General features: G+C 37.1%; 1 protein-coding gene across 19 annotated transcripts in view; it reads left to right on the top strand.

Moving 5' to 3' along the window:
- The window catches only part of SOX6 (SRY-box transcription factor 6), a 716,878-nt gene that overhangs the window by 213,750 nt on the left and 479,670 nt on the right, over nucleotides 1–23,458 (top strand). For 9 of the 19 annotated variants that reach the window (XM_045162964.1, XM_045162959.1, XM_045162963.1 and 6 more), the window contains one exon: nucleotides 22,146–22,212. The exons of 8 other annotated variants lie outside the window; for them this stretch is intronic. In XM_045162964.1, the coding sequence (XP_045018899.1) occupies nucleotides 22,196–22,212 (17 nt within the window). In that variant the 5' untranslated portion in view covers nucleotides 22,146–22,195. Of the gene's footprint in view, nucleotides 1–10,548; nucleotides 12,436–22,145; nucleotides 22,213–22,270; nucleotides 22,625–23,458 lie in introns of those variants that run through there. 2 more of the 19 variants (XM_045162954.1, XM_045162973.1) reach the window with 2 other exon arrangements.

Here is a 23,458-nt window from a genome sequence, read left to right as displayed (position 1 = left end):
CTGCTTCCCTCTACTGTATTCTGGTTCTTATCCTGTTCCATCTTTCTTTATTTTTAGTGTAGACTTTAGTCCTCTTGGAGAAGAGAATCCTTTTAAATCCTCCAAACTGTGGCATCATCTGTTAGGCAGAAGCCTGAACTGGCTGGGGACTGTAAATGCCTGCCAAGGATCTTCCTGACCTCTTTACCACTTACTAACCATGGCACCCCACTCCAGTACTCTTGCCTGGGAAATCCCATGGACGGAGGAGCCTGGTGGGCTGCGGTCCATGGGGTCGCTAGGAGTCAGACACGACTGGGCGACTTCAGTTTTATTGTTCACTTTCACGCATTGGAGAAGGAAATGGCAACCCACTCCAGTGTTCTTGCCTGGAGAATCCCAGGGACGGGGGAGCCTGGTGGGCTGCCGTCTGTGGGGTCGCATACAGTCGGACACGACTGAAGCGACTTAGCAGCAGCAACCCCATAGTAGTTGTGTATTTTTGCTGAATTAAGTCACATTCTAGCCTGGTGTATGGTCTTTCAGATAGGAAATGCTATATGCCACTGGTTGATGGGATGGGCCAGGAGTGTGGATGGGCTCATAGGCATTGCAGTTATGATCTGGATGGAATCCAAAGTAAATATTTTGCCATTAGCTTTCTCATCAATTTGATAATCGTTGTTGGCTTCAAGGGGCCAATCTGTAGATTTTTTTTGAAAGCGTATTTGAATTTTTCAGTTCTACATCTTATTGTGTAGTTCCTTCTCATCAAAAGCAGCTCACTTCCTCTCTTCAAGCAGAACAATACTTCAGCTTTCCCAGCAAGTCTTGCTTATTTAGAGTAGGTGAATTGGTCCAATATCAAGAGCACAAATATGGGTCATCAGATTCACATAAGCAGTTTTGACCCTTCATTTGGTGGTTCAGAGAGGTAGAAGACCTTGTCTTTATAACATATTTGTCTCTGTGTCTGCTACTCTACCCATCCAGTTACTAGCTCAGATTTAGAGTATTTGGTTAGTGGCTCTATGGGACCCCACTGCTCTGCCACAAATTCTATAGCCCCTATAGCCTTCTGGTTTCTTGTCACTTACAGTACTTGGCAGATAAATAGTAAGCATCCAGTAAATATTTGAGGGATGAGTAATTGAGTAGATCAGTGAGAAAGTAGAGATTTTGACACGGGAAGAGGGTGTAAATTTCTTGAAACATGTAATTGGGAATGATTTAGTGTTGTGGACACTTGAAGCTCAAATTCTGGGTTTAACTGGTAACATATTGAAATGAGGAGGCCCTATTTTAAAGGGTTTTGGACATGGTTTTACTTCTCTAGCTGATACAAGTTAGCCATCAGTTGTTTCCAAGGATTGTCACGTGACATCCAGGTTTCCAAATTTGATATTTTGGAAGGCAGTGAGATCTTTTAAAATGTCATACTTGGAAAACTGACTAGGTTTCTGAATAAATAATTTTATAGTACTAAAGAAATTAGAAGGTGTCTTGGAAAAATCCTGTAACTATATGAAGTTTTCTACTTCCTTTGCTAAGGAATAATGCTAGAAGCATGAGGCTGACCATAAGGAAAAGTTGACATGTCGGTCTACAGGAAGCTTGGTAGGAGGTTCTCTTTTTCTGGGCATGCATTTTCTTTCTATTAAGTCTTATTATGAATTCCAGTCTGCGCTTGTTTCTAAATGTGAAGGTGGGTTTTTCAAACTGACTACATTATACGTGACAGTGTTTCCAGCTCTCCTTTAACCAACTGTCGTGCTAACAACTTATGGAGAAAACCTTGTGATCATGTTCACTGCAGGGAGAGGTAGGCTAGTGGAATGAGTATGTGTTCTTTAAATAACAACATATTGGGAAAAAAATCTCTTGGGAAGTCACATGTGCTGAATTTAATGCTTTGTTTAAAATCAAGTTACTATCCCCAAACCCCATTAGCCTTCCTCAAGGCTTTACTCTTTTAACCCAGCAACTTATATTGTCAGGAGACATTATTTTTTCCTAGGTTCTTTTTACTGTTATTTTGCCCAATGCCATACCATTTATCAGAGAAGGCAATGGCACCCCACTCCAGTACTCTTGCCTCGAAAATCCCATGGACGTAGGAGCCTGGAAGGGTGCAGTCTATGGGGTCACTCAGGGTCAGACACGACTGAGTGACTTCACTTTCACTTTTCACTTTCCTGCATTGGAGAAAGAAATGGCAACCCATTCCAGTGTTCTTGCCTGGAGAATCCCAGGGACGGGGGAGCCTGATGGGCTGCTGTCCATGGGGTCGCACAGAGTTGGACACAACTGAAGTGACTTAGCAGCTTAGCAGCATACCATTTATACTGACATAATCTTGAAGTTTGCTGATGTCCTTTATGATCGATCGCTTATTCTGCCTGTGTTATTTTTGTGTTAAATACAAAAAAAGAATGATATATTTGCATAAATGGTATATATTTTATTTGCTGGCCACAAAGTAACAAAGGCCTAATTGTTTTTTATGGTGAAGAGATAAAGATTTTCCCTGAACAGTTAGGAAGTTAATGTATAAGTCTAGCCTCTCAAACATTAAAATGTACTTTCTATTAGGTATGGGAAGCTCACTTCATATATTATTTCTCATCTGCTGAAATTTAAGTAATAAAAAATTGAGCATGCATCTTGGGTATCTTTGGCATATAATGCCTGACACAGATAGTATATAAAGAGTCTCATTCTTTTTACTTTGTGAACATGACGACTGCCAAAGTATTCTAGCATGCATTATTTATAACTTTCAAAACTTTTAATTTTAGTAATGCTATGTATTAAAAAGGTGTAGGATATTAAAAATAGCTTGTATTAATAGGATATATTCATCTAAATTTTTTTGGATGCCTTTGAACTAATTGGTATAGAAGCAGTGTGTATTTTTCTGGTGTATTTCATATCCTTCCTCTGTGTAAAACACTTCTAATGAACATATTTACTTGTAGGATTTCTTTCCATGTTTTAAGGCCCACTCCTATAGTCTTCTCTGATTTCACTTCATTTGTACTCCCATAGTATTTTGCATTTCTCTTTTTGTACTTTTTTATAATTTGTCTTTTTTAGTAATTTCTGTGGATACTCCTTAGTTTCTAATCAAAAGTGGTTTTTGGAGGGCAGTGATATCAAGTCAAATTCATCTTAAATAACTTACATGACTACATAGTACCTACTATTCAATAAGCACTCATTATATACTTATTGGGTTAATTAAAAATTGCAAAAATCCACACTCTCAATCCTTTTAATAAATTACCGAATATGTGTTGCTTTTCTTAAGTTTAGCTTCTCTTATATATGTTGATTGCTTTTACTGCTTCTATGCTATCCTGGGAGTTACAGAAGAAGTAATTTCTTGAATTAGCAAACGAGTTGAATAAAACATTAAAAAATGTTAAGTTAGTTATTTATTGTGGGGGCCCTGAGAAAAATCTGGTGCATGTAATGTTGGGGCAGAAAAAGAACTGACATGTCACCCTCACCATTACTGTTCATGTTTCTTCTATTCACCTTTGGAGTGGGGACTGTGCTTGGTTATTCTTTTTTTGTATCATCTCCAGCACAATAATTTGCTCATAGTCAGTGATCTGAACATATGCATAAAATGAGTATTGCCTATGATGCTTCAGCTACTCTTTGCCCTTTCATTCTCTCCTGACTTTATGTACATTTATACTTAACTTCCATTTTCTCATGTAAAAATCCTTCTTTCACAAAAGTATTTGATGATAACATTCAAGATACAAATGAACAATAATAGTTTCAGTTCAGTTGCTCAGTCATGTCCGACTCTCAGCGACCCCATGAATCACAGCCTTTTTCCAGGCCTCTATGTCCATCACCAATTCCCGGATTTTACCCAAATTCATGTCCATCGAGTTGGTGATGCCATCCAGCCATCTCCTCCTGTCATCCCCTTCTCCTCCTGCCCCTAATCCCTCCCAGCATCAGGATCTTTTCCAATGAGTCAACACTTCCCATGAGGTGGCCAAAGTATTGGAGTTTCAGCTTCAGCATCATTCCTTCCAAAGAACACCCAGGGCTCATCTCCTATAGGATGGACTGATTGGATCTCCTTGCAGTCCAAGGGACTCCCAAGAGTCTACTCCAACACCACAGATCAAAACCATCAATTCTTTGGCACCCAGCTTTCTTCACAGTCCAACTCTCACATCCATACATGACCACTGGAAACACCATAGCCTTGACTAGACGGACCTTTGTTGGCAAAGTACTATCTCTGCCTTTGAATATGCTATCTAGGTTGGATATAGCTTTCCTTCCAAGGACTAAACGTCTTTTAATTTCATAGCAGCAATCACCATCTGTAGTGATTTTGGAGCCCAAAAAATAAAGTCTGACAGTGTTTCCACTGTTTCCCCGTCTATTTGACATGAAGTGATGGGACCAGATGCCATGATCTTCGTTTTCTGAATGTTGAGCTTTAAGTCAACTTTTTCACTCTCCTCTTTCACTTTCATCAAGAGGCTTTTGAGTTCCTCTTCACTTTCTGCCATAAGGGTGGTGTCATCTGCATATCTGAGGTTATTGATATTTCTCCCAGCAATCTTGATTCCAGCTTGTGCTTCTTCCAGCCCAGCGTTTCTCATCATGTACTCTGCATTTAAGTTAAATAAGCAGGGTGACAATATACAGCCTTGATGCACTCTTTTTCCTATTTGGAACCAGTCTGTTGTTCCATGTCCAGTTCTAACTATTGCTTCCTCACCTGAATACAGATTTCTCAAGAGGCCGGTCAGGTGGTCTAGTATTCCCATCTCTTTCAGAATTTTCCACAGTTTATTGTGATCCACACAGTCAAAGGCTTTGGCATAGTCAATAAAGAAGAAGTCGATGTTTTTCTGGAACTCTCTTGCTTTTTCCATGATCCAGAAGATGTTGACAATTTGATCTCTGGTTCCTCAGCCTTTTCTAAAACCTGCTTGAACATCTGGAAGTTCATGGTTCACATATTGCTGAAGCCTGGCTTGGAGAATTTTGAGCATTACTTAACTAGCGTGTGAGATGAGAGCAATTGTGCAGTAGTTTGAGCATTCTTTGGCATTGCCTTTCTTTGGGATTGGAATGAAAACTGACCTTTTCCAGTCCTGTGGCCACTGCTGAGTTTTCCAAATTTGCTGGCATATTGAGTGCAGCACTTTCACAGCATCATCTTTCAGGATTTGAAATAGCTCAACTGGAATTCCATCACCTCCACTAGCTTGGTTCGTAGTGATGCTTTCTAAGGCCCACTTGACTTCACATCCCAGGATGTCTGGCTCTAGTTCAGTGATCACACCATTGTGATATCTTGGTCATGAAGATCTTTTTTGTACAGTTCTTCTGTGTATTCTTGCCACCTCTTCTTAATATCTTCTGCTTCTGTTAGGTCCATACCATTTCTGTCCTTTATCAAGCCCATCTTTGCATGAAATGTTCCCTTGGTATCTCTAATTTTCTTGAAGAGATCTCTAGTTTTTCCCATTCTATTGTTTTCCTCTATTTCTTTGCATTGATCGCTAAGGAAGGCTTTCTTATCTCTCCTTGCTATTCTTTGGAACTCTGCATTCAGATGCTTTTATCTTTCCTTTTCCCCTTTGCTTTTTGCTTCTCTTCTTTTCACAGCTATTTGTAAGGCCTCCCCAGACAGCCATTTTGCTTTTTTTGCATTTCTTTTCCATGGGGATGGTCTTGATCCCTGTCTCCTGTACAATGTCATGAACCTCCGTCCATAGTTCATCAGGCACTCTATCTATCAGATCTAGTCCCTTAAATCTATTTCTCACTTCCACTGTATAATCATAAGGGATTTGATTTAGGTCATACCTGAATGGTCTAGTGGTTTTCCCTACTTTCTTCAAATTAAGTCTGAATTTGGCAATAAGGAGTTCATGATCTAAGCCACAGTCAGCTCCCGGTCTTGTTTTTGCTGACTGTATAGAGCTTCTCCATCTTTGGCTGCAAAGAATATAATCAGTCTGATTTCAGTGTTGACCATCTGGTGATGTCCATGTGTAGAGATTCTCTTGTGTTGTTGGAAGAGGGTATTTGCTATGACCAGTGCATTCTCTTGGCAAAACTCTATTAGCGTTTGCCCTGCTTCATTCCATACTCCAAGGCCAAATTTGCCTGTTACTCCAGGTGTTTCTTGACTTCCTACTTTTGCATTCCAGTCCCCTATAATGAAAAGGACATCTTTTTTTGGTGTTAGTTCTAAAAGGTCTTGTAGGTCTTTGTAGAACCTTTCAACTTCAGTTTTTCAGTGTTACTGGTTGGGGCATAGACTTGGATTACTGGGATATTGAATGGTTTGCCTTGGAAACAAACAGAGATCATTCTGCTGTTTTTGAGATTTCATCCAAGTACTGCATTTGGACTCTTTTGTTGACCATGATGGCTACTCCATTTCTTCTAAGGGATTCCTGCCCCCGTAGTAGATATAATGGTCATCTGAGTTCAATTCACCCATTCCAGTCCATTTTAGTTCGCTGAATCCTCGATTGTTGACATTCACTCTTGCCATCTCCTGTTTGAGCACTTCCAATTTGCCTTAATTCATGGACCTAACATTCCAGGTTCCTATGCAGTATTGCTCTTTATGTTTAATATATTATTCTTTTGTGGCATATGCATTTAAAAATGTAGGCATATTTTCAAATAAAAATTAAGATGAATGAGTTGAGTTATATGGGAGCTACATTCAAAATAAAGTTGTTGGTTTGCTTGACCTCATAAAGAAATATGTTTATACCTGGGCTCCAGAGCAGTGTTTGTAGTTCCCAGGGACCCATGAATGAAATCTAGAAACAGTAGCTGAAGATAGGCCTCTATAAATCTTTGCAAGTATTCTAAGAATTTAAACCTAACAATGCTAAAGATTGAAAGAGTACTTTGGGATAGCTCCCTCTGAAGTAAGGGAATGGAACTAAAATTATCAAAAGAAAAATTCTTTTGTTCTCATTTGTCTGAAGAATGGCTAATGTCATAATTTTTGTTCATCTTTGGGACTGCTAAAAGCAACTCAAAGAAATCTTTGCAACTACTATTGCATGAAGAGCTTGCAGTTGTTTTTTCCCCTCTCTGAAGTTACCTCACTGTAATAATTATTGGAAAAACAAACTCATAACTAACAGATCATTTACTATGTTCCCTGTCTAGCATTTTCCCTGGAAAAAGCACCCTTATTTTCTTTTGGGGAACAACTTTCTTTCATTTTTAGTAAATGTGATTGAGGTAATGCTATTTACCTTCCCAAGTCATGGGGAGTGGGCATTCCGTATTCATGGCCACACAGTCTGTTCAGAAATAAGCATGTTATCCAAGCCACACCAATGGGACTTAGTCTGGGATCTTTTCTGGTATTACTGGGAAAAGACCATAGTCATTTTACTGTGATTGTTAACCTGGAATTTCTGCTAGCCATCTTTGCCTTTGAAGCAGGAGAACCTGCCTGAGAGAAGAAGAGAGACCAACTCCTAATTACATCACTTTAGCACAGGATCCAGCTGTGACAGAAGCCAAGACTTTCAGTTATGTTGATTCAATAAATTATTTTTTGATATAACTACTTTGAGTTGGGTTTTTATCACTTAAAATTACAAGTGTTCTAACACGGCAATCAGAATTGCACAACTGACATGACTCATAAGGTGGATGTATACATGTGATTTGGTGAAATAGTTTTATACCCATTGACTCATCCCATATGTGTAATTTATTTATTCCATGAGTGTGAATGAGTATGGGAGATATGATGAAAGTCATTACAGTTTAAATAAGAATAGTTTCTACTATAGTAATTTTAGTATAGCCAAAAAAGAAAGTGCAAGTGAAGTGATATAGCTTGATAAGTTCCAGATTTTAAGTTTATATTGTTTTGAAAATAGATCAAGTTTATGAATTTTTTTATAGGTTAAAAAAGCAATTTTCCTTTTTTCTAAATAAAAGTAGTTGAAATTTTTATTAACTTGTCTATTGCAGTTAGATTCACAACTTGGGCAGGAAATGGAGAGAGTACTTTATTTACCTATGCTCTGAAGAAATATCCTCTGTTTGTTACATTTTCATATGTTAATCTTATTCATTAATAAGAATTAAGATAAACTTTAATGGATTCACTTCAAGTTAGAGATCTTCTCATCAGTTTGGAAATTACAAGACAGAAATGGATATTACAGTACAAATTTTACTGTTTTCGTAGAAAAAAATAATCTGAATTTGAAAGAAACTTTACTCTCCAAATATAGTTATACAAATTCTACTTGACTTTGGTAAATTGCATTTAAATAGGTAGTGTTTTAAATTTATATTTAATACATAACCTTTTAGGAGGTTTCCATTTTATTTGTCTTTCACATTGTTTGAAATATCTATATAAAGAGTAGGTTGATCTTTGACCATCTCTCTTAAAAACATGCTGGACCATTTTATAGTATGACATTGTTGCTTAAAAAAATTTAAAAAGAAACATTAAAATAAGATTCTTTGTCTTCTTTCTTTCCTTCCTGCCATTTAAGGATTCATAATTGCAATCAGTTTGGTCTTTTTACTTGGCAAACCTTAAGTGCCAAGGTCAGAGTTGGCACTGATTTCTCTCTAATTCTTATAGATTGCACATGTGTTCCTCAGATTAAAAGGCCTCAGATCTTAGTCTCTTGGGTATTGATATTCTCATTAGGAAATTATCATGTTCAGAAGTTAGGTGCTAACTAGTTCATAAGAGTAAGGTCTTCATTAGAACTATTTTGAGAACAAGTCAATGTTGTGCAAGTCTTAACCTTTAAGAGTTCTTGCAGACAATAGCACATTTGGTATGGCAGGCACACTTAGTTGCATGAGTGGATTTCTGAGGTAGTGGATTTTGAAGTTTTATTATCTATCATTCTGAAGGATTTCTCTTTTCCTCTAATGACCTCCAACTTTGCAGCCCACATTAAATAAAATTTAAAATTAATAAAATTTCTGGGAAAAGCCTGTTTCTAGTATCCATTTCTTTCTTCTTACTATAACCTTTCTATGTGGTGATCTTGCTCTCTTTCGTCACTCACTGTCTATTTATCTCCCCTACCCAAACCTACTCACAGGATAGTATACTGTAGTGGTCACATGTGAGTGTGTGAGCGAAGTCGCTCAGTCGTGTCCAACTCTTTGCAACCCCATGGACGGTAGCCTACCAGGCTCTGCGATCCATGAGATTTTCCAGGTAAGAATACTGGAGTGGGCTGCCATTTCCTTCTCCAGGGGATCTTCCCAACCCAGGGATCGAACCCGGGTCTCCTGCATTGCAGACAGACTCTTTACCGTCTGAGCCACTAGGGAAGCCCAATACACTTTCATTGTTATTATTATTTGGTTAAATTTAAAAATCAAATTTATATTAAAACAATAGGGAAAAAAATATGGTTTCACATTGTTGTTCAGTCGCTCAATAGAATTTTTCTTCTTTAATCTGTGAACATGTGTTCTTGGCAGATTTTCTGCACCATCTAGGATTATTAGGATTAAAACATATTTATTCTTGAAGGATTTTCATTTATACTATAAAATTAGTTATTATTTAATAGATTTTTGCATTTGTGTTCATAAATGAGATATTTTTAATTTTCTCTTTTTATAATGTCTTCATTTTGGAATCAAGGATATCCTGACTTTATAAAATGAGTTGGAAGTCATATACATCTTAGTGTGAAAAGAACTCATAGTATTACCTCTACTAGAGACACTCCAGTACTCTTGCCTGGAAAATCCCATGGATGGAGGAGCCTGGTAGGCTGCAGTCCCTGGGGTCGCGAAGAGTCGGACATGACTGAGCGACTTCACTTTCACTTTCCTGCATTGGAGAAGGAAATGGCAACCCACTCCAGTATTCTTGCCTGGAGAATCCCAGGGATGGGGGAGCCTGGTGGGCTGCTATCTATGGGGTCGCACAGAGTCAGACACGACTGAAGCGACTTAGCAGCAGCAGCAGCAGCAGAGACTTTTAAGTTTAAACTCTAAGTAGGAGGAAAAATATTTTATCCTTAAAATATTTTGAAACATCAACCTAAGATAGCTGCTTTTTGGTGGAAAGGGTTGTGAATTTGTGGGGGAATTTGGGGATAGAGAAAACGCTGATAAAGCATGGAAGTTGCCTGTGTAGTCTGTGTCATAGCAGTGCAGTTACTTTGGTGTTTGTCTCTGAATATTTTTGGCAGACCTGTGGGGTGATCAGTGGGATAAGAGGAGAGCAGGTTGATGACATTGATTAGGGAATACATTATCAGAGAATGCTTACCTGAACATTAAAAAGTCTCCCAAACCAAAGGTGGAGCTGAACATGACTGAGATTTAAATACATTCCACTTGGTCTATTTATGTCCTTCAGTTCAGTTCAGTTCAGTCGCTCAGTCGTGTCTGACTCTGCGACCCCATGAATTGCAGCACAGCAGGCCTCCCTGTCCATCACCAACTCCCGGAGTTCACTGAGACTCACATCCATCGAGTCGGTGATGCCGTCCAGCCATCTCATCCTCTGTCGTCCCCTTCTCCTCCTGCCCCCAATCCCTCCCAGCATCAGAGTCTTTTCCAATGAGTCAACTCTTCGCAAGAGGTGGCCAAAGTATTGGAGTTTCAGCTTTAGCATCATTCCTTCCAAAGAACACCTAGGACTGATCCTTAGTGCCCTTTAATAGGCAAAGTGATAGAGCTTCTCTTTCAGGCCCCACAATTACCCCATTGGTTGCATTAAGCCGTTTATGACATCTTTCTTCCTCCAAGTTTCTCCTTGGAGTTAATTTTAGTCAGATTTTTATCTCTGTAAAAAAGTCTGAAAAGTTAGGTGTGGCTCCACATATAATTCGATCTATGTTTCATCTCATTTTATCCTATGAAAACAATTCAACACAAATGTTAAAAACTCCCAAGTCTGGGCTTTCTGAATATCTGGTATGACTACTGATGCAGTTTCTTACAAAAGAGGTGCTTACTTTCTTCTGTCCTTATCTATTCTTCTACCTGTATCACAATTTAATTAAACAGAGAGCTTTTGAGCACTTACTGTATACCAGGTACTAGATATTCAAAGATTATGTTCTTAAGGAGTTCAAGCTTTCCTTTTTTATCCTTGTTTTCTAGGGCTCTTTCCTTTTCTGATATTGAGTTGCTTTTGTTTTTTTCTTTTTGCCTTTCTGTCAAAACAAAGAGACTTTAAAAGGAACTTTTGAGTTAAACTCAAGCTGCTTCTATTGAGAAGAATTAGTACAGCTCTCTGAACTTGGGCCTATTGTTTATTTAGAACCCAGTGTTAATGAGGGCACAATGCTTGTCTTGATTCTTATATGGACCCTATTAGCTTTGCTCTGTTCCATGGCCTTGGATCACTGCTATAATGATTAATACTTGCTGAAGACCAGGTGAGAAGATTTGGTTGATCAAAACATTAGAAAACCAGTGCAAACTGCATTCTTGCAGGGTATCATCCTTGTTTATAAAAGACAAATGATAATTGAGGGCATCACTTTTAAACAAAATTATTACTGAAATGAGTTGTACAGGAATGTGGAAAAACAAAAGGGGATTAAAAGGCATTTTATTATGCTATTTTTTTTTCCTGTTCTTCATTAATTCTGTAATTCTTAGGCTAGTTTTCTCCATGTCATTTAGTTTCCTTTTTAATATCTTTGGATCCAAGATTGAGCTCTGCTGGCCTTTCTTTCTTTCTTGTTCTTTGGGTGTTAGCGCCAGCATCGGCAGCACTCATTGTCAGGGCTGGCTTGAATGAAGGAATGGCTGAAGGCTCCTTTTGGAGACCCATTTCACTGGTTATTTTAATTGCTCACAGGGATAATTGTTGAGTGATGCTATATAGGATAGTATCTCCTTTGCCACAGGGGTTAGGAATTCTGCCCAGTAATCACTCCTTCTTCTAATGGACAACTGTTTCTGCGTGGAAAGACTGGTAACTGGGTCTAGGTATCTCCCTAGAACTATGTGTAAGGCCCCTGCCATATTAACTATGGGAAATTTATGTAGCCACCATGAATACTTCATTGATTTTTTGCTTCATACAGCCAGAAATAGAGAATTTGTAGAATTTAAAATTAGTTTCTTAATCATCTTATCTAGGATATACTCTGTCATATAGCCCTGTGAGAGCAAAGATTTTCTTTGCTTTCCTTTTTCACAGTCAGAGAAATTAGAAAAATAATAGGGATATGAGTGCTAAAGGGTCTGGCTTCAGGAAATTTTTTTTTTTTTTTTTTAAGCACTGCTATTGTGGCTATGTCTGCTGTGCTGAAGGACTCTGATATACTGTATGCTGATATTCTGTGAAGTGGAACATTTATGCTTTCTGACAGGTAGTGAAGAAAATTCTGGGTCCAGCATCCACTAGATATTTTCTCAGACTTAGCTGCTTCTCTGGATGGAAGTGAGGCTTCTGAGACAGAGGTTTGTAGTTTCGAAACTTTTTATCAAAGAATAACTGAGTCACAACAGGTAAGCAAAAATAAATGGTGAAGGTCATATTTTAGAATTAACTTTTTAATTTTTAAGTTGAAAATCAATGGATATAAGTGAGGTGAGGTTGTTAATTGTTTTAAAATGTTTATGTCACTTATGGAAATAAAAATATCAGTTTTGAGTAGCCATCTAGACTAAATTAGTTAAAAAGGAACAAAGCAGGAACTTCTACTTAAGAATTTTGGGAATCATCAAAATGACCTGGACTTCTTTGCTAAGATAGATTGTCTTAAAGGCCCCAATTCTTCTTAATCCTTCTTTGTATCTGTGACCTTTGCCATGAGACTTGAGAGTGCCCTTTCTACTCTGGATAGGGCATCCTGTCTCACCTCTTGCTTCTGGGATCCATCACTTAACTTACATTGGCCGATTGCATGTTAGTAAATGTGATGCAAGTAGAGGTTTGCAAAAAGCACTTGTGCATTTCTATTTACACTCTTGTCCTTGTCTGTCCACAAGAGAGGAGAAAGCTTGGGCCAATATGCTGAAGGATGAGATATATAGAGTGGAGTCACAATACTCTAGTTGTCCTATCAAAGGCCATTCTAGGCCAGCCAAAAGCCAGCCAATTGTAAGACATGTTGGTGAGCTCAGTTAAAGCCAGAAGAAATACCCAGCTAGTCCTCAAACACATGAACTAAACAATGCTTTTATTAAGCCTCTGAGTTTCGGGGTGGTTTGAACCTGCAACATTCTTGTGGCTATAGAGAAGTGAAACAACCTCAGGTGGTTTTAGAGACTCAGCTGACCAAATGTCACAGATGATCCTGAGATTCTTCTTCTTGTTGCTCTAAAAACAATATATGTTTCATGTTGATTTCAAGAAATTAGTAGATCCAGCCACTCAGTGATACTTGGGTAAGATTTGATTTAAGGTGGAATATGTTTTCTTGGCAGGTTGATTTTTGGAACTCTGGAAATAACCCCTCCTCCAAGAATGTTTTGTTGTTTAGTTGCTAAGTCGTGTCTGACTCTTTGTGACCCCATGAACTGTCACCTGCCAGTCTCCTCTGTCCATGGGATTTCCCAGACAAGAATACTGGAATGGATTGCCATTTCCTTCTCCAGGGGATCATTCCAACCCAGTAATTGAATCTGTGTCTCCTGCTTGGCAGGTGGATTTTTTTTTTTTTTTTAACCACTGAGCCACCTGGGAAGCCCCACCTGATGTATATATTCAGCTAATTTTTGTTAGACTTACAGGGGCACAGAATCATTCAGTCCATAAAGAAAGACAAGGCAGAAAATGAAAGTAGTACAAATAATTGAGTTAAATTCATATGATAAGAAACACAAATGCCAATATATCCTTTTTCCAGAGCAAATTTTGACTAGAGGGAAGGGTGGTGGTGGGTGGAGTAAGTAAAACAGGGGAAGTATGAGGCTAGGAAAAGGAAAACTGGATTTACCTTGGATCATTTAGAGACAGTGTAGTATAAAAGTAAATGTGATTGAAGACTGAGCTTTAAAACCTTAACTCCCATTTTTATACTTTGTAAGTGCAATATATTAGAGTAGGGGAAAGATCTGAGGAAAAGAGCAAAGAGATAGTGTTGTTAGGGGCATGGTAGTTTAATTCTTTGTGCTTTGAAATCAAAAGACTATTGTCTTTTCTATTTTCAGACTCTTTATATAGTATTGCTATTTCATTCACTTTCTTTTGTGGTAGAAAGAAGTCTGCTTTTTAGTGAATATATAAAAAGTAGCTGACTGAGAATCAGAGGCGCCTGGACCAAGGCAGGGCGTTACTGAACACATCTTAACAGTTATGACCCTGCATTCATCTGGACCTGTACTCAGAGAAGGGGTGCTGCTGCATGGGGGATCTGTACTTGGTTAATTCATCATATTACTTGGAAAGGTCCTTATTATTTTGCACAGCAGTGTGGTCACCTGGTGGTAGGTCATTAGCATTTTAGTCTTATTTTCTGCACAACAATGTACAACATGCTAATTAGAGGATTCTGAAAGCTAAGTAACCTGTTTTAAAATCAGACATTTTAATTTGCAGCTTTAATGGCTGTTTTTATAATAACTGGCTTTATTGGGGGTAAAAGCACTTCTCCTGTTCCACTAGCAAGGCAGAGTATAACAGAAGCTGACAAAATTAAAAACCTCATAATGCGACCTTTGCCTGGGATAAAAGGCTGTTTCATAACAATTTCCTTTTGTTCTTTGTTTAAGCCATTACTCTAAAAGGAGCCTCCGATTAATCTAAGTAAATGCATCATTACAGTACTAATCCATGTCCTTCTGTCAGTGTCTGTTTTAATTAAATAAGAAATGCTAGCAGAAAGATATCACGCACAAAGCTGTGATTGGAGAAAGCAGCACTGGTTGATCAGGGAAAGATTAAAAAGGGCTTTACTGTTTTGTCCATTTGCATAGCTCCAGATGCCACAGTGTTTCAGGTTGAAAGAAAACTTACAAAAGAGTTTAACACATTTCACTCTTATAGATTTAAAATAATGGGATTTACCAATGAAATTCTAATCATCCAATTTATCACATGTTAGACATTCCAAAGCAAGGAGCAGAACAGCTTGGGGTGTGTCTTTTAAACCTTTTATGCAGTGTTGTGTTGTATCTGTGAAAACATACCTGCCCAATTTGCATGTGTTTCTTCTTATTTTGGGTGACATTGATGGTGAAACCTGATTGTGGATATATACAATGTGATTTTCCCCCTCTTTTTATAGTATCTTGCAACTTCTAACCTATGCTTTTTTTTTTTTTTTTTAATGGTTTTCCATTGATAATATGTTAGGAATTTGGGTACTTAATTGGCTGTTAACAATGAAAAGTAAGTTTAATAAACACTTACAAAATGCATGTATCTAGTTATTATTGCTACACTGAAATGCAGAAACTCTCCTTAGCAGTAGAGTTGCAGAATTCCCGTGGTGAGGGCTTTCTTCATATACGGGCCATTATTTGATGTAATGAAAAGAGAAAGTGTGCAACAGTGAGATTGTTAATTAATTTAGCCTAACAAGATGAAGATAAATGAAGCAAAGAACAGATTGAATGAAGAAAGAGGTCTTATTTACAATCTAATACATTTTTATATAATGCAGATCTCACCTGTTAAAAAAACAAACAGACCCCATCTCAAATCCCTACTCACAAAAAAATATACTCCCTCCCACCACAATTCAACCCTAAAATCCTGACCTGACTTTATAGAAAACATGTACTGTGACTCCCATTTCGAAGACACTTTTACAGTGTGTAAACAGCGCTTTTCTACTGCTATGAATTTTACACTAGTTAACCTTTAACTTCAGTATTTTTTTTTCCTTGCTATAGAACTGGGATGACCATAAGAATAATTATCCAGAAACCTTCGTATTTCTTCTTCTCCATGTTATCTATCCTGAGACACCTTGGCACGGTTATTTAATAATCATTTTATTTTAATGCTTTTTTTTTTTTTTTTTTTTTTTACCAAAGGAAAGAAGCCCAAAAGTGAGGGGGAAAAGGAGCTGTGAGCCTTTTTACGTGTGCTTGAATCTGTAGCGATTGTGCTGAATTCCTAAATTAGCATTATTTTTAAGTCTTTCTTCAGAGATTAATGAGCTTTATCCAGTATTTGACCTTTTATCATTCTTGCTTTCTGCTCAGAAGTACTTCCTTCCTTCCTACAGTAGCTAGAAAAGACTGTCTCTTATCTTACGTTACTGTAGGCAGTGGTAACAGGGCTCTCTACAAATGGTGTTATTATGGTCACTATGTTTTTATCTCAGGGGTCACGAACAAATCCATGCAACTGCTTCTAAGGATTTCAATAAATAGGACTTTTTATCCAGACAATCGCCTTTTATGTTACTTTTAAACAAAACTACTAGTCCATCAAGAGTTTCAAAAGAAAACAATTCTACAGAGTGCCGGTATGGCCGCACAGACCAATCATCATGGCACCCATTCTCCAGTCCTTTATTTTTCAAGTCCACAACAATAGGTTGTTGATTCAATGGACAAGACCAGAACAATTAAGTTCTCTGTTTAGCAGCAGTGCAGCATTTTAATGCCCTTCTCTAATAATGGTCTCATTATTGTTATTCTAAGACTGGGCCTCAGGAGGAGGAATATTTGCTGGAGGTACGTCATTATTTTGCAAATTTCGATTAGCTCATCATGTTGTCTGTAGTGTGAAAATCGTAGCTAATTAGGGCAGCCAGTTAGACTACCAGCTTTTGAGCTTATGAGTTAAAAGGTAGCATACTTGATAGGCCAGTGATGTGAAAAAGGTGGTAAAAAGGAGGATTAGAGCAGTTGCCTTAGTAACTCCAACTTCCATCTGTGAGGGAACAATGGACTTGTGTTTCTCCCCCACCTTGGTGTAAAAATTGGTTTTGTTTTGAAAGGACAGGGTTCTTTTTATGACAATCTGGAATTCAGCCCAACTGAGTGTAGTTTTAGTTGTTAGGAGAGACCATTGGGGATAGGAAAGATGAAAGGTCATGGTGAGCTTCAAGGACATGAAAGGTTGTTGTCTCATGTAACAGTGGTAGATTGTTTTTTTTTTTTTCCCTAATATTTCTAGCCAGCCCCTAAGTCAGGTGATGGAACAAATACCTACAGTTTAGTCAGGTGAAACAGGAAAGGGAGGGGGAAGGAAAGGAGAAAAATGGGGTAAGAAAGAGTTCGTACTTTGTTTTTAAAAAAGGGGGAGGGGTAACTTCAATTTGCTTTTATTAAACGAAGTGATATTTCTCTGTCACTGTCTCTGAGATTCCAGTGTGCTTTGGATGATTTGCCTCTGTGGGCCATCACATCTCTGGGAAGCTCTCCAATGTGTTAGAAAATGTGATTTAAGCTTTCTTCCTGAACTCCCAAGAGGACTAGTGATGCGATACTTAACAATAAATTTAGTTGTTGTAGCTTTCTCACATTATTGGTGTTCTTAAAAGGTTTTCCTTCAAAATGCACACTGAATAAAATGAATGATAAATATGAAAGAATTTGTTTCACCACTCTACAGGGTTTTATCATAAATTCTATGACTTTCATCACAGAAAGTTTACAGGAAACTGTTTAGATGTTGCTGCAATAGCAGCACAATTTTTTCTCTCTGTTCATAAGAAAATGCCACAATTTTAAGAGCTATTGGAGGTTTTGTATTAAGAGGAGGTGATAAGGATTGAATATGGTGCTATTTCTTTAAAAGCCTGAAAACCAAATCACTCTCTCTGGATTTAAAATGCCTTTATTACAGCAAAATAAGTGTCTTCTGTTTCTCTTTCATATCAGTATTAAAACATTTGATATGTGTGCTTATATGGGAGCTCCTGTTTGTGTATATGTGTGTGTGTGTGTGTGTGTGTGTTTAGAATCAGAAAGAGTATGGGAATACTAAGTTTTTAAGCAGAAAGATCATCTTTTGATGATCAAAGGAACCTTCATATTTCTCCCTCTCTATTGTCCCCAAACAACCCTTGTGTAATTGAAGCTGGACTTGGTCCAGGGGGCTAGGGAGATTTTCAGATTCTTTGAATCCCAGGTCTTTGTTTTTTTACTTTTTCTAGCCAACTGTCCTTATTGCTGTAGCTTTTCTTTTTCTGAGAAGCTGCGTTCATGTAATTTATTGTAAATACTTCATAGACTTGAAATAATAGCATCATGAAATTGTGGCGTTTAAGGGCTTTTGAGATCATCTAGTTCAATTCTTGTATTTGCAAAATAAGAAAAGTGAGAGCAGAATGTTGAAATGACTCGCCCAAGGTAACTCAACTAGCTGAGGTAGACAAATAGATGCCATTTGCTATACTATTTAAATATTAAAAATTTGAAATCAAAGGAAGAATGGAGAAACATTGTAGGAACATACTGAACTTTCCTTGTCTGTTAGTGGTTGAGGGAAATTGAAATAAGGCTAACATCAGGGGATGATGGTGGTGAGGTTACAATTCAGATCACATTTTTCTTTTGTAACTTTTAAAGCTCCATTGTAAATAAATGAAACTTTTTTTTCCTGATAGCCACCACCCCCCAAAGAAAACCCGAGTATAAGTGGGGAGAGATGTACCCTAAAGCTCTAGCATAGCGTTCAGAAACTGTGAACGTTCTTGATCCAAGCACGGTGTGAAATACTTTATACACATTATTATAATTTAGACTTTAAACACTTTTTCTTTCCAGAGTGGCAAATTAGTTAACTGTTCTGTATTTTAGTTTTTGGAGCTATAGAAAGGAACCTGATATTATTCAACTGTATTAGATGTTGTGAGACATAAGTGAGTAAATGATTGAAAAATGCAGTATACATTGAAATTATATGAGTGAAAATTTGTGCTTTTTCTGAACAGATATCCTGAGGCAAATATAAACCATAATATTTAGATCAGTGTATATGTTGTATTTTATTTTTGGAACAGATTAGAATATGTTCAGAAAACTTGGACTATAAAAACATAAAGGATAAATAAAATAACCTGTTATTTCATCTTATTATTTCATAATTAAAAATATACTCCCTAGTAACATTTTGGTATATTTCATTTCAGTCTTTTATCTATGTGTGTATGAGAAGAAAGGACATGTGTAGCTTGTTTACTGTCCTCTCTTTGATGCCCAGAACAGTATGTGGCTCAGAGTAGGTACTTGAAAAATAGTTGTTGGGGAAGGTAAAAAAAAAAAAGCAAAATAGCATCATACTGTATATACATTTTTTTAATTAAAAAATAATTTAATTGGATTTTGCCATGTCTTCCAAAATGTGATTTTTTCATGACCATATCATATACCATGGTTGTACCACAGTTTGTTTTACCATTAAATTATTGATCTCCAACTTTTCACTATTATAATGTGGAAGTTAATTTATAAGGATGTCTTTCATTTATTATTCAAATGGTAAAAATTTTAAATTGATGATAAAAATCCTTTAGGATCATGCTGCTGCTGCTAAGTCTCTTCAGTCGTGTCCAACTCTATGCGACCCCAAAGACGGCAACCCACCAGGTTCTCCCGTCCCTGGGATTCTCCAGGCAAGAACACTGGAGTGGGTTGCCATTTCCTTCTCCAATGCATGAAAGAGAAAAGTGAAAGTGAAGTCGCTCAGTCGTGTCCAACTCCTAGCGACCCCATGGACTGCAACCTACCAGGCTCCTCTGTCAGTGGGATTTTCCAGGCAAGAGTACTGGAGTGGGGTGCCATTTAGGATCATAGAGCCCCCACCAAACCCCATCACTTCTTTCAAGTCCTAGGTTATATGTTATCTTCTCTTTCCAGGTCAACCTTGACCATCCTGTTTTAAATTGTAGCCCTCCAAACATTTAGCTCCCTAAGCATGTCTGTTTTTTTAAATAGCCTTTATCAACTTTTAACATACAATACAATTTGTACATCTGTTGAATTTTCCATTTCCCCCTTATATTTCCTAGAATTTAAGCTCTAGGCAGTGGAGAATTTTTTGCTATTTCTGTCAGTTATATTCCCCAGTGTCTTGAACAGTATCCAGACCATAGTAGATGCTCAACAATATTTGTTGAATGCATTTATTGAAACTTAAAAAGATGGAAACATCTATTTTTAAAGTCAAGAATCAATCTCTTTTTTTTCACATGGGCAACTCTCATCAACTAATCTGTGCACTACTGGCCAAGGAATTCTGTTTGCTCGATGTTCAATTGTACACATTTTCCAGTTAAATTAAATCATAGCACTTGGCTGAATCTTGGATAGGCCATACTGGATACAGTCTAAATGTCTTGCAACAAATGTTTTCAGCTCTTGCCACTTGAAGTCACCCTGACTTCCAGCTTTAAGGAGATAGTTCTGTATGAGAAATGTCACCAATGTCACTCCAAATGATCCTTTTCCTTGTTTAGAAGTCCTTTTGGTAAGACTTCTAAGGTTTGGGTCTGATCTGAGTAAATTCAGATTAACCTGATTACTTTTATTTTGGGATGATTTTACCTTATTCTGCTTCTGATATGGGTCCTTTTCTTGAAATTTCTTAGGGAAGACATTTTGCAAACTCCTGTTTACTTCTTTCTGTCTATATGGTTTATGTGTGCCGTGTGTACTGAGTTGCTCAGTCATGTCCGACTCTTGCGACCCCATAGACTAGCCCACCAGGCTTCTCTGACCATGGGATTATCCAGGCAAGAATACTGGAGTGGGTTGCCATGCCTTCCTCCAGGGGATCTTCCTGACCCAGGGATTGAACCAGGTCTCCTGCATTGCAGTCAGACTCTTTAGCAACTGAGCTACAAGGGAAGGTATTTTTATTTAAAAATAGTGTAAAACAACAAAAAAAAATCATCATTAATGTCCTTTGTGGAAAAGTGTTAATTATATCTTTATATACTAGCACTTTATATAGCTATAATAATCCCTTACCTTTAGTGTTTATAGTTTTAAAGCTCTTTAGTAAATATGATCTTAATTATCAAAATAATCTTAGATGCACAGGGCATGTTTATTATATCCATTTAGGGACCATTGCACAGAAAAGTTTGGATACTTAATCTAAAACATAAATTTAGGAAGTGATATAGAGATCACTAGAATCCAAGTCTTCTGAGTTCTACTAGTCCAGTACTGTTTCTCTATTAGTCATTTTACCTTCTCTCCAGGTTAAATAATCATCATTTTATTGATGTTTCTTAATAGATCCCATGAAAATAAAAACAAATTATTAGAATTACACTTTTTTCCACTTTATTTTACCTTGTTTACTATTCCGATTCTCAAGGACTTTTCTTGAGTTTTCTATGTTCTTCTTTTTCCATAGTCATTATATTTTCCTTTATTCTGACTATTAACATGGGCTTTTGTAGCAATTGTAAAGCCACTGACTTCCATGCATGTCTTTTTGCCTTTTAGCGAGTTGTTCATTTCACATCTCTAGATAAGACTAAGCATGTTCTGTTGATCATAATAGGTATCGAGCAAACTCATAGGGGTCCATTGAGATGCAAACAGCCTTGGGAGAAAGTTAGTATAGTAGACAGTGCATTAGGTAAAAGACTGGACAATGACACTATCAAGTGGAGTTCATGGATGTAGAAGAGAGGTACGAAACACAAGATTAAAGTGTTTCATGAAACAGACAAAGCAAGAAAAATCTGAGGCAAGTGGTAAGAGATTTAGGCAGCTAGGCTATGGACATCAAGTGGAGTTAAAGGACAGATTCCAGTTTCTGAGTAGTCTGCAAGTAGAGGGTTACCAAGTTCACAGAAGGGTCATGGTCTTAGATGGACTAGTGCACTCAGGTATAGCAAAACAAGTAGAATCTAGTATTGGAATGAAAGCAAAAAATCAGAGTCGAACTAGCAGCAAGTGATTAATTTCATTCTGAGTTCCAAGAGATTGGGTTGGCGTCTCTTTCGAATGAGGTCAGAAATGGTCCTAGAGCAGTGGCTCTCCAATTTTTAATATATGTAAGAATCACCTGGGGTGCTTTGGATTTCTGAAGCAGGGCCCAGGTGTGTGTATCTTTAACAAGAGCCCCAGATTTTTTTCTGTTGCCAGTATCTACTGATCACATTTGTAGAAAATTGGCATAAAGCCTGAGATGGTACTTACAGTAGGTTAAGGGACCCAGTAATCACAAATCTTGAGAGAGGAAGCATTTAGATGTTGAAAGTCAGACCTTTCTACTAAGAGAAAAATGTATCTGTTTTTCTCAGAGCTGATTTGTATTTGTCTACATGTAAGAAGGCAGAAAACTTGGGCTGATATGTACTCGACTGATACGTATGTATTGTAAGCCTATTATGTTTTTCTCCTTATGTATATTGTGTATGTTACTTGTTTATGACCTGAGTGCTTCTGTAATATCCAACATAAAGATTTATACCTTTTAGTGTAAAAAAAGTAAGGCTGATTGTTCTTTTGTACCTAATCTAAACTGTTTCTCATTTTTACTTTCAATTTGTTATCTGCATAATTGAATTTCCTCTTTTCTTTCCCGAGTCATAAATTGATTAGCATGAGTTGGGCAGACTGCTGTAATGCTAAGGGTTAACCAGAAGAGAATTACAAATGAACTATCTAGAAAGTTGATTATTAATCCAGCTAGAGAAGAAATATCCTTTTACTTAGCAAGAATGAGTATCTGAAGAGCTGATAATATTGTTCAGGCAGTGAGGTGGAATGGCAGAGCTTGGTAAGTAAAACAAAACTTGGGATTAATCTTTTATATCAGTTTTAAAAAATTCCTAGAATGTTGGTATATTTAAATAGTTAAATCTAATATGAATTTATAAGCTGCTGGAACAAATCTAAAAAGTTCCAAATGTGTTTGTTAATGAGATCCCCACATAGACTATCGGTATAAGTTAACTGAAAAGTATTTACATAAGTAGATAAATATATTGAATTTTGAATATTTATAAAAATAGGCGATTAGATTTGTGATTAAGAACAAGGAAGTGGGCATGGAGGAATGATTGCTATAACAATATAAGTCCACACCTCATACCGAAGAATATTGAGTGACAACTGTTGTTGTTTCTCACAAGATCAAGTTCTGGATTCTTAGATATGAAAGTGAAAATATAATTTAAAATACAATATTTGCGTAAAGATTCAGTGAGATATTTTTCAGACTTACAGGTGACAAAAATTGTCATAAGTTCTCTTATTTTCTGGGTCCTACTACTCATTTCACCCTGATGTTTAATTTAAGGACCTTTCTAAAGACGGCTTTTATTGTATTTGTGAATCGGAAGGGAAGAGAAATGAGAGGATCTGTGCTATTTGTACAAAGAAAATTAAGTGAAAAGATATGATTTTAATAATGTTCTTCCTTCAAAGACTGCTCCTCCTGTTGTAGAAGAAATTTTGATGTCAACATTCAATTCTATAAGATTGAATTTTCTCATAAATTACTTGATATTACACAAATGAACCTTTTAAACATAGTATGGACCATACCAAATATTACTGCAGCTTTGTGCAGTATTAAATCATTCCAATGTAGTATTGTACATAGAAGTTA

This window comes from Bubalus bubalis, chromosome 16 (genome assembly GCF_019923935.1).
Source record: "Bubalus bubalis isolate 160015118507 breed Murrah chromosome 16, NDDB_SH_1, whole genome shotgun sequence".
NCBI classification, from domain to species: domain Eukaryota; kingdom Metazoa; phylum Chordata; class Mammalia; order Artiodactyla; family Bovidae; genus Bubalus; species Bubalus bubalis.
The sequence above is the reverse complement of the archived record's forward strand: the minus strand, read 5'-3'. Positions and strand labels throughout refer to the sequence as shown.